The 11,525-nt window shown below is 59.9% G+C and overlaps 1 protein-coding gene across 1 annotated transcript in view; it reads left to right on the forward strand.

Annotated features, from left to right (window-relative positions):
- SDK2 (sidekick cell adhesion molecule 2) overlaps positions 1-10,781 on the forward strand; it is a 237,562-nt gene extending 226,781 nt beyond the window's left edge. The window contains exons 44-45 of the mRNA XM_036268767.1: positions 506-632; positions 10,236-10,781. Coding sequence (XP_036124660.1) covers positions 506-632; positions 10,236-10,589 — 481 coding nt within the window. The 3' untranslated portion in view covers positions 10,590-10,781. The remainder of the gene's footprint in view (positions 1-505; positions 633-10,235) is intronic.
- Positions 10,782-11,525: the final 744 nt, after the last annotated feature.

An 11,525-nucleotide genomic window follows, 5' to 3' on the forward strand; every position in this document is an offset into this window, starting at 1 on the left:
GGGGTGGCACGTGACTGAGCCCTGGGAACCACTGCCATCCCTGCGGTCCGGAGGGCGGCACGGTGCTTCGTTTCTCCTGACCCGTGTCCGCTCTCTAAAGCTCACCTGGTGGGTGTACGGATTGCACGGGGAGTCTGTCTGCAATGCGGTCTCCGGGCCTCACCCGAGAGTCCCATCCGGAGGTCTCGTGGGGCCCGGATGCTTTGTGACATTCGTGGCCAGGTGATTCTGACTCCAAAGGTCACGTGTCCCTAGAATCGCAAGTGGAGAGTCAAGGTGTCTACCCCCTACCCCACCCCCATGCCTGAGCTGATTTGAGAGGCCGGCACCCTGAGCCTCCCACCCCAGCACCCCCCATGCACCTTCCAGGCACAGGCCTGAGATGAGCAGATACGGTAGGGTGAGGGACCCGAGGTCCTTTGTGCTCCGGGCTCACTGTGGACTCCCCGAACCGGAGGAGGCTGCTGAGCGAGGCCCCCTCTCAGCCTCGCCCCACTCTCTCTAGGTCCCCGCCCCGGCCCAGCCCGGGCAGCCTGCACTACTCCGATGAGGACGTCACCAAGTACAACGACCTCATCCAGGCCGAGAGCAGCAGCCTGACGGAGAAGCCCTCGGAGATCTCCGACTCCCAGGTGAGGGCGGGAGGGCCCGGTACCCGGGGCCCATCCGCATGGCCCCTTTCCTTCCCTCCTCCCCTCTGTGGGCCAGAGACGGAGTCCCCGGCAGACTCAAGTCACGTCTGGGCCAGCTGCCACCTGCCTGCTCTGCTCAGAATTTGCCTGGCCGCTCTCCAGGGCTCACGGGGTCCCTAGAACCTTGATCATGTAAGACACCCCAAGACCATGGTCCTCACCTCTTAGGAGTCACCCCACATGCTCGGTTGCTCAGTGGCTCCGCCCTGCAAAGACCCGGGGAGACCAGGAGAGGGGGGTTGGCATAGCAGGCTGTCTTGCCAGAGCCCGGAGAACCAATACGCTGAGCTACTCAGGGTCCGAATGAGCCCCAGAAATGGGAGGCTGGGTGCCCTGGCACCCCAAGGTGGGAAGCATAGAGACGAGTAAGGCAGTAACGCTTTGGAGGTTCAAAGCTCAGTTTGAATCCTGCCTCTGCTGCCGGTGAGCTGGGCGTCCTAGGTGTGGTAGCTAGCCTCTCTGAGCCTCAGTCTCTCCATCTGTAGAATGGGCAGGGATGACAGCAGGCCCTGGGGCGGTGGGGAGGATCCGCTGAGGTGCACCGTGAGAAACAGCACAGGGCCTGGCGCCGGCAAGCGTCCCATAAACGTCAGCTCGCATACTAAGGGGGGTGGCGTCCCTGGGAGACAGCGTAACAGGCTGCCGCTGGGTGGGCCCATGGGACTCTGTCCCAGGCTGGGGGGAGGGGGTGAGTGCATTTCAGGGAAGGGATGTTAGGCCTCCACCCCAACCCTCCGGCCTGGGCCAAGCCTGGTGGTTGCCGAGGAAGGGCCCAGAAAGGCCACTGTGTCCCACGCCCTGGGCCTCTCCGCCCGGTCCTGGGAGAGGACCCACAGGAAGAGCTGCCAGCAGGGAGCAGGCTGTGGGCCGCGTAGAGGGTGCCAGCCAGCCCGGGACCTGGTGGTGGGCTGGTGCGCCGAGGGCCCCGCCCACTGCCGTTTGTCCAGCGCCAGGGTCGCTGATGGGCCTGGCAGAGCCAGGAAGGTGGAGCTGGCACCCAGCTCTGCTGGCAGGGACAGCCCCCAGCCCAGCCCGGCTCACACAGGGACTCCCGTGATTCAGGCCGTGGCGTCCTGTGATGAGTATTTAACTCCTTGTGGCCACATGCATACGGGGAGTTACAGGCCGCGCGTCTCCGAAGCCTGATTTTTCTTCCTTCTCCCCGAAGATGGTGATGAACATTTAGGTTCTAGGGACTCAAGGTAAAATTCGGAAAGAAAGACACTCGCTGTGCCCCTTAAGCCGTGTTCCGGCCATGGAGAGCCAGAGGGCGCTAGGGATCCACCCTCGGTGGCTGAGCCGCCCTGTCAGGGAGCAGGAGGGACTGCCCCAGGTCACCAGCGCTTTCTTAGCCATCCTTTTGTGAGACTGAGGGACCCCCCACAGGACACAGAGCTGGTCCCTGAGGCCATGCCAGGCCCCCGGCTCTCCCAGGACCACCCTTCCTAAGTTCCCCCAGCGTGGCAGGGTGCCTGAGACCCTCCACTTAGCCACTGGTCTCTGCTCAAAGCAAGCCCATCGCTTGAACACTGTGTCCGCAGCAACCTGGAAGCAGCCCCACACCCCCAAGAGCACCTGCCCTCGTGAAAGGGGGCTTCCGGGCTCCAGAAGTCAGCTGTCGCTGACTTCCGGGAAGTTGTCACTGACTTCCGGGAAGTTGTCGCTGACTTCCAGGAAGGTGTCACTGACTTCCGGGAAGGTGGACCTGGAGAGCCTGGGATGGCTCGGGCTTGATCTGGGGGCCCTGCTGGGCTGCGTTGGGTCTGTTCACGTTGGAAGCTAAGTTTCATGAGGGAGGGATGCATGAGGGTGTGTGACAGTTCTGACTCCTGCTGTAGCCTCGGTGTCCTGCGTGGCACCGGGCACGCACTGGGCACATTTTTGTTGAAGACGAGAGAGGGGCATTGGGGAAGCTGGTCGTGCTGAGCAGCTTAGCAGATAGAGACAGGTTAGCGGATAGAAACAGGTTAGCGGATAGAGACCAAGCAGGTTAGCGGATAGAGACCAAGCAGGTTAGCGGATAGAGACAGGTTAGCGGATAGAGACAGGTTAGCGGATAGAGACAGGTTAGCGGATAGAGACCAAGCAGGTTAGCAGACAGAGACAGGTTAGCGGATAGAGACAGGTTAGCGGATAGAGACCAAGCAGGTTAGCGGACAGAGACAGGTTAGTGGATAGAGACCAAGCAGCTTAGTGGATAGAGACAGGTTAGCGGATAGAGACAGGTTAGCGGAGAGAGACAGTTGTCCCTTCTGACCACAGCTCACACAGAGCAGTGCAGCCCTCTGAGCAACACCGATGACACGGGCCCCACCCCAGGAGCTCTGCTCAGGGCCTCACCACTCCATAGCACCACAGTGACCCCGGAGGCAGGCATTGCTGTGGTCTCATTTGCACAGATGGGGAAACCAAGGCTCAGCGAGCTTAAGCGCGTTGGCTCTGGACCCACAGCTGGAGGGTGAACCCAGGGTCCCGGGTCCTGAGTTGCGGAGCCAGACCCCACAGGCAGCTCTCCACCCGCAGCAGAGTCCCCTGGGCCCCACCCTGCGCCAGTGACGTCACCCTCACGGCAGAACTGGCTGGTGAGGCGGTCTTGAGAACAGCTGCCTGTGGTTGCCGAAAACAAACAAAACCAACAGACTCTAAGCCAGACACCAGGGGAAAGTGCTCCAGGCACCAGAGCTGTTACGAAAGACATCCTAGCGTGGACCGGCTCACCGCGCGGTGGCCCAGCTGCTTGAAGCACCAGGTAGTGGGGGCTGGTCGCCTGCCCGGGGCTGGAGTCCCAGCTCCGCCCCTGACTGATCTAGAGGAGGAGGGTCCTTGGCAGCCTCACCCACACGAGGCAGCAGCACCATCTGTCCAAAGGGCTGTCACAGGGCGTGCATTAAGGGACAGAATCGGGCCTGAGCAGCGCCAATCAGCACCATTTGGGCCCGCTTGCTCTGGAGTGGCCCTTCAGCCGGCATGTCCCCTGTGCCTCGTGTCAGATCAGAGTTTGTGCCTTGACCGCAGAGAGGCCTGGATGTCAGTGTCTGTCTGGGGTGGGTGAGCAGACACTGACTTCTCAGCGGTCACCTCTTGAGCCTGTTCTCTGAGACACGGAGGTGATGGCGACGGGCCCTGCCTCCCGGGAGCTCCCTGGGGGCTGGGGGGACAGCCTGGGACACCCTGGCCACCCTCCGAGGCCCTTGTTACCAACGTATGGAAACCCTGTGACTACTCTCTTGCCCCTCGACTACAAATAAGTGTGTGGATTGTGGGGCGTCCACTGTTGGACTTTCCAACTGGGGCTTACGGTGTCCCACTCCGTGTCCCACTGTGACGGTCTCTCAAGGACGGGTCGCTGAGGGTCAGGGCCACACAGGCCCTCCCCCGTGTCCCGGCCCTGGAGAGTCGCTGCCTGTCTCCTGGAGCCCTCCCCCACGCCCGCTGAGCGTGTTCTGCATGTGCCGCCTGGTTTATATTCTAAGTCGGACCACCCGAAACTCGCTCTCCAAAGTGAGTGGACATTTGCCAGCCATTCCCTGTGATACAGTAATAAACAAAAAGTCGATGTTTCTTATAAACAGACACACATGATATGATGTGAGAAAGGCCCTGAGGGGGCTGTGGTGAGGGCTGGGGGCTGGCCATCCCCAGAGGGCACGGGTGGGGGTGGGGGCCACGGAAGGAGGGGTCCAGGCCTCTGTGTGTGTGTGGGGGGGGGGGTGGCGGGCACACAAAAGCTGAGGCTTCAAGAGCCTGTGGCTTGTTCGACTGAACTTCTAAAAAAAAGTGTGGCTTCATTCCAACTCCATTTTCCAAGGAAGAGCCCAAGTTTGGTATAAAAATTTCAGTTAACATACAAGAAAATCTCAATGGGGAAAAACTCCAAGCCGTGGTACCAGCTCCTGACAGCAGTTCGAGTTTTGGTGCCATCCCGACAGCCCCGCTAAGTTCACTGTGATGGAATTAAGCCTATCTGCGAAGTCCAAGAAAATACAGGACAAATTAGATTTTCTACAGTATTTATTGAGCATCCATCATAATAGTGAATATTGAAGGAACACTTACAAGGAGCCAGGAATGATTCTAAGGATTATTCCAGAATGTCACCACTTAACCCTCCAGGAGGAGGGTGAATCGGAGAGCCCCCAACAGGAAGCCAAGTTCCACCTCTAATCTGCTGCGCACCTACTGTGCACCCCACGCAGGTGGCTGGCCGTGTGTGGCGCTTGGGAGGGGTAGGCACTGGATTTGCCCTCCGTGGAGCCCATGCCTTCCTTCCTGGATATGTTTATTCAACAACTATTTGTTCTGTGACCGCTAAACAGTGCCAGGTACTGTTTCCAGGCGGCGGCTACAGCCCTGAGCAGGGCAGGCTCTTGCGAACGCTATATTCTGATCTATAAGGGAAGGCCACGCGTGTGTACATAATCCCACGTTCATTTCTCACTGAAGTATTATCACCTCAGTAACTGACTTCAGGAGGAAAGGGATGAAAAGGCTTCCTGTTTTCCATGGTGCGGAGAAAGCACTGTGAGAAATCCCCGGGGGAAGGTCACGTCCTCCTGGTAGCTCCCAGAGGGCTGCCTGGAGGAGGTGGCGTTTCAGCTGGGCCTGGGAAGGCGACAGGGCTGCACCAAGCATAGAAGGGAGGAGTGCAGGTTTGAGTTCAGCTGCAAGGGTGGCGAGTGAAGCCACAGTTTGTTCTCAGAACTGCCGTCTAAGTTTGGTCATTGACCCTTCCGCTGAGTGTATCGCATCTTTGGCCAGTGTTTGCCCTCGTCCATCAGATTGGACCACGAGTCTTACAGGTCCAGTGCTCCTGCTTCCCCTTGGCTGGACCACACAGCCTCAGGAAGCCCAGCTTGTCCCAAACGAGAAACACACGGACAGACAGAGCCCCGTGCTGGGCACCTACCCGGCCGAGCCCCGACTTTATACATTCTCGTTGAACATCTAACCGCCCTGCCATGCAGACGGGAAGACCCCCATTTAACAGCTGTGGAGACTGAGGCTCTGAAGGCAAGCAGCATGCCCTTAGTCCCAGAGCTCAGCCGTGCAGCCAGTGGGAATCTAAGTCTAGGTCCGGCTGGCTCTGTGGCTGGATCCGCTGCAGACTGGCCTCGCCCAGCTGCCCGGCACAGAGGGGGGTTGGAAGGAGGGAGGCCTTTGCTGACCCACTCCACACCCCAGTGACCTCCAGGAGGTCCCCGACCACGGGTGTCTCTGACAACCGCGGGCAGGCACACACTGGCTTGATTTGTAAGGTCACTGGTAGCCCAGGTGACATTGTGTCTAAGTTCAATGTTTCAAAGAACATTCATGGGAGATTTCCAGCTATTTTAGTACAAGGAGCCCAGAGCCCTGACAAACTTGTGCCCCAAGGGAACAGCCAGTGAGGGAGTCGCTGCACCCCACTTCCAATCCCCTGCAGCCCCTCCCTGCAGGAGAGGCTCACCCAAGGGCAAGGGCAACCGCGGGGACAGATTCCCGCTGGGCTTCAGCGGGACTGGGTGCAGGCAGAGCCTGGGACCACAGATGAGGGAGGGGCTCCGCTTCCCTGCTCTAAAGGAGCTGCACAAGGTGACCTCCTGCCATCTGGGGCAAGCCGTTCCTGCATGCCCTCTGAGGTTCAGGAAGGTGAGGGCACCCTGCCTGGCGCCAGGGTCTCAACACGGGTCCCCACGCCTGTGCGGCACCCTCCCCATCGCCGGCTGAGTCTGGTGAGAATTCCTGTGTCTAGAACCGAGCAGAAAAGCAAAAGGCTTCCCTTTGCTCCCTCTCTTTTGTTCCTGTCTTCTCTTGGGGTCCTCCCTCCCCTTGGCCCCCTCCTGGCTCCCATCACCAGGCCTGGAGTCTGTGCCCGCCCCCTCCCCAGACCCTGGTAATTGCTGATTGAGTAGCTTTGAGGAGCTGTTAAGAGGCCCAGGAGCTGAAACAGTTTCTGATTGCCTGGCGGCCTGGCCCGGCTGCCGGTGAAAGGGCCCCTTTGTGCTGGGCCGGTTACTGGGGAGCTGCATTCAATTACCGAGGGCCAGAATGGGAGCCCCCGTCCCCCCTCGCTTTCTTTCTTCTCACCCCACCCCCACCCAGAAAAGAAACAGATGTTCGCAGAGACGGAGGCCAGAGAGCAGCCGCTGATGCAGAGCCCCCCGCAGGGGAGCTGGGGCGGCAGATGGGAAGCCCACCCCCAGCCCATTTGGCTCCCAGCTCGTCCTTCTCCCTCTCCCCTCCCCCACCAGGAATGCTGCCCCACAGTGTCTGGCACACAGTAGGTGCTCAACAGATGGTAGCTGGCACAAGGGAGATGATTGGATGAATGAGCTTTGGGACCTGAGCCCCCAGGAGGGCGAGAGAGACCAGTCCCCAGCCTTGCAGATGCGCCTCTCTCTTCGGGAAGGGGGGGGGGAGAAGTGGGAGCTGCCTGAGCAGAGTCCGGTCCGGCTCCCCCGCCCCCACCCCTTCTGACCCCTCCTGGTGGGGCTTCCAGGGCCCCGCCCACCCAGACCCACCCTCCCTCTCCCCCTGACGATACCTTTCAGGCATTCTTTCCTGTAGCTCATTCCCCCCCCCCCCCCCCCCCCGGGACCTCCAGGGACTTCCCCATTTTACAGACCCGCATGCTGAGGCCAAGAGAGGCCAAGTGATGGGCCCAACGTTACCTGGCCCGTAAGGAACAGAGGTGGCCCTTCCCCCTGCCACAGGCCCCTCCCACCCCAGACACTCATTATCTCTGGGACGGGCCCAGGGCTGGCCGAGGTTCTAGAACCTCTAGCAGTGATGCTAGCAACTATCCCTGCCAGTGAGTAGGTGCCCTGCCAGAGGGACTTCATCTGCAGGGGAAACTGGGCACCCCTTCAGCCCCCCACACTCACAGACCCTCGCTGCTCCTGGACTGGAGGGACCCCGGCCTCCTGCCTCATGGCATCGCCTCAGCCTGCTCAGACTTCTCTTCTCTGGGGCAGCCTCACACAGCCACAGACATCAGGCCCCACCCTCCACCCCTCCCCACTCTTGGCATGTCTGTCTGTCTGTCTGTCTGTGCAGCCTTCCCTCCTGGGCCCGCAGCTGGCAAGGGGCTTGTGTGATGCTGCATCCTGGGGAGGCAGGCAAGGGACTTCCCACCGCCTAGGTCCTGGGGCTTTCTGCAGGGGGAGGGGGGTGAGCAGGGGGAGGGTTAGGGGCAGGGGTGTTAGAGAGGTGCGGAGGAGGAGGAGGAGGAGGCGAGGGGCCAGAGGACATAAATTAGCAGATCGACTAGGGAGAGGGCCCTCATTCCCGTCTTGTGCCTTCTACGCATGTGTGGGCTTTGGAAAAACCCCGCTGCTCTGAGTTCACACCCAGCTCTTAGTGTCCTGGGGCAAAACTCACCAGCCACTGCAGAGGTGTGCAAATCCAGCAAGGTGCCGGTCGTCAGTGTCATCACAGTTCAGTACGTCAGTGCTCTTTCTTTTGAGGGTCTCGCTGCCGCGAAGGACTTGAGTTCCCAAGAACGAGCACATGGTACAGATCCCGCAGCTCAGCTCGCGGGCGAGGCCAGCTGCGCAGCTCCTTGACCTGCTGAGCAGGACAGAGCCAACCACCCCAGACCCACGGCGGGCTCCCTGGTCTCCCGGGGCAGTTCCTCCAAAGTAGGTTTTGCTCAGGTTGATGGGATTGTCTGCTGGGCAGAGACGGGGCAGCCTGAGCATGGTTTGAGGAACATATATTTTTAATTTTATTTATTGATTTTTTGCTCTTTTTTTTTTTTTTTTTTTGGAGAGAGAAGGATTTGTTGTTCCATTCATTGATGCATTCATTGGTTGCTTCTTGAATGTGCCCTGATCAGGAATCGAACCTGCAACCTTGGAGCATCAGGACGATGCTCTAACCAACTGAGCTACCCGGCCAAGGCCCTGAGCTGTATTTTGTTACTACTGTTCGCTAAAATCAGAGTGTCTCTCTTCCAGAGAGTTCTAAGGGTGCTCCCATCTGCTGTCTTATTTCTCCAAACATTGCTGGGAGCTTGGAGTGGGGGAGGGGGCGCACGATATTTTTAGCTTCACAATTCAGATCCCAATGCTATTTTACTTTGCAACCCAGATTGACTTTTGTCTCGTGCTGATGATTCCCCGCTAGGCAGATGGAGTGCCAGCCAAGGACACCAAAGCACCCACAATTTTAAAAATGCTTTTAATGTTCTATGTCGTTTTCAAAGCTTCAGGATGGTCATCGGTGATAGTTTTCTCATGTTGTATAATTGAGTGTGGCCTTGGTCTGGGATCACACATGGGTGAGCGGTGCCAGGAGCCTCTGCAGGTCTTATCGGCTGGCGCTGGCTCCGTCCCCAGGTCCCCAGTCACCCAGTAAGTCCGAGGCTGGACCAAGATGGGAAGTCGGTGTGTCGTGCATGGACCTCTGCTTTGAAATGTGCGTCTGTTATTATTGTTCAGGTGTGGTGTGGCCTACAGGCCAGGAGAAAGCTGCCTCTGGAAGAAGGGACACGCCAGGGTCGCCGAGCAGGAAGAGGCCTGGACCGGGGCTTTGCCTGTGGTTCCCACAGGAACGTCCAGGCAGGGGAAGCAGAGTTAGGCCACTCTGAACAAATTCAGGCGCCTGGCGGGTAGGGGCTGTCCCCTGTCGTCTGGTCCCCCGCCCTGGGGTGATTAGGGGCAGGAAGATGGGTCCGCAGGGAGAGCCCGTTAGAGGTGGTGGGCTGTAGGCTCCGGATGGGACATCTGCTAACGGTCTGAGCACTGACCATCCCTGGGAGGGACAGTCCCTCCAGGGTCAGCAAGGCCCCAGAGGTCACAGCATCAGAAATACAATGATTAAGTCAACCTCGAAAACAGTCTGCTAAGGGAAAGAAGCCAGACACGAAAGTCACGGACTGGATGACTCCTCGTGCGTGAAATGTGCAGGGACGGGGGAGCCTCGGGAACCGGAAGTTGCCAGGGGCGGGGCAGGGCGGGGCGGGGCGGGGAGGAAGGAATGGAGTGACAGCTTCATGGGCAAGCGTTTGGGGTGGGGGGAGCCGAGGGATGCGCTGTCTGGGAACTAGGAGGAGGTGATGGCCGCGCTGTGCCAGGAATGCGCCTAATGTCACCAAAACACGTGCTTTTTTTTCTTCATTGATATGAGAGAGAGAGAGAAATCCATGAGAGAACATCGACTGGCCGCCTCCTGCATGCCCCCCACTGGGGATCGGCCCACAACCTGGGCATGTGCCCTGACCAAGAATCAAACCAGGGACCTCTTGGTGCAGGGTCGACGCTCTACCACCGAGCCACACCACCAGGAAACGCGTACTTTTAAATGGTTACCTTTGGGCTGTGTGGAGTTCACCTCGCGTGTAAAGAAGAGTAGAGCTCACCTCTTCCGGTCACCCCAAACCCCCCAGGGCTGCGCCTTTATCTGCGCGGGCGGAGGCACAGTCGGGCCTGGGGCATTGTGCCCTCCGGGCAGTGCGGGGCTGAGGGCCCACGGTCCAGGAAGGAGGCCAGGCGGACACTCACGCCAGAGTCCTCTGCCTCCCAGCCCCCATGGGCCACCGACCCCCGTTCTCTGTCCTCCCAGGGAAGCGACAGCGAGTACGAGGTCGACCCGAACCACCAGAAGGCCCACTCTTTCGTCAACCACTACATCAGCGACCCCACGTACTACAACTCCTGGCGGCGGCAGCAGAAGGGGATCTCCAGGGCCCAGGCCTACAGCTACACCGAGAGCGACTCGGGGGAGCCGGACCACCCCGCCATCGCCAACAGCAGCGGCATCCAGCAGGGCAGCCTCTTTCGGCCCAAGGCCAGTCGGACCCCGACGCCCCAGAACCCCCCCAACCCCCCGAGTCAGCAGAGCACCCTCTACCGCCCCCCCAGCAGCCTCGCCCCTGGCTCCCGGGCTCCTATAGCAGGGTTTTCATCATTTGTTTGATGTCTGAAGGGGAACAAGAAAGACGGCACCGAACTCCCCTCCACCCTCCACCCCCTGCCGGAAAACTAAACCCCAGGAAACCAAGTCAGCTGCTCACCTCCCGAGTTTATTTTTCCAGAGATTCCAGGGCCAGCAAAGCCGGAGTGAGAAGGGAGAGGAAAACCATGAGACGGACTGGGGGGCGGGCTGCTCCTTGGGGACAGCGCAGAGCTGGGGCAGTACTTGGGGTGCACAAGAGGGGGTTGGGCCCCTGGAGGGAGGCAGGGAGAAAAGGCAGAGGGCTGCAAGGCAGGCCTGACTGAGGAGAGAAGCTTCTGGAAGTCCAGCCGCCCCCTCCCAGCACGTGCTGGAGCTCTGGGCCTGCGGCCGGCCAGGCCATGCAAGGGTGGGCGTTCTGGGCACAGCTCCCTCTCGCCACCCAGCCGCTGCCGCGGTGCCCTGTCCCTGGCAGGCGCTGATGGTCCCCGCCCCCCAGCCCTGCTCCTCGCCGTCCACTGCCCCCTCCCTTGCTCAGCTTCCCCAGCAAACATTTGGTTTATTGAGAAAACAGAAAACAACCAAAGGGGGAGAGTTGGCCTGGCTGGCTCCTTGTCCCTAACATGCTTGTTCTTGTGAACCCAAGGAAGAGGGCCCTCGGGTGTGGGAGAGCCCCGCCGCGGAGCCCAGCCCTCCCTTACTCGAACTCACTGTCCTGAGTGCAGGGGGCAGAGGGGACTTGGGGACAGGGAGGGTCACGGGCCGGGCATCACTGGATAGTCAGGGGCCGGAAAAGGCTGCTGTGACTTTGGTCTCTCTCCCAGTTCCGGCACCGGCTGCCCAGCCCCGAAAGAAGTGGGAAAAGGGAGATGCTTGGACGAGGAGATGCAGCTTGCCCGGGGCTGGGGAGCTCGGTGGGGGAGGGGGTGGCGTGCACACACCTCTCCCTGGACAGACACC

Source organism: Molossus molossus, unplaced genomic scaffold, assembly GCF_014108415.1.
Source record: "Molossus molossus isolate mMolMol1 unplaced genomic scaffold, mMolMol1.p scaffold_m16_p_19, whole genome shotgun sequence".
NCBI classification, from domain to species: Eukaryota; Metazoa; Chordata; class Mammalia; order Chiroptera; family Molossidae; genus Molossus; species Molossus molossus.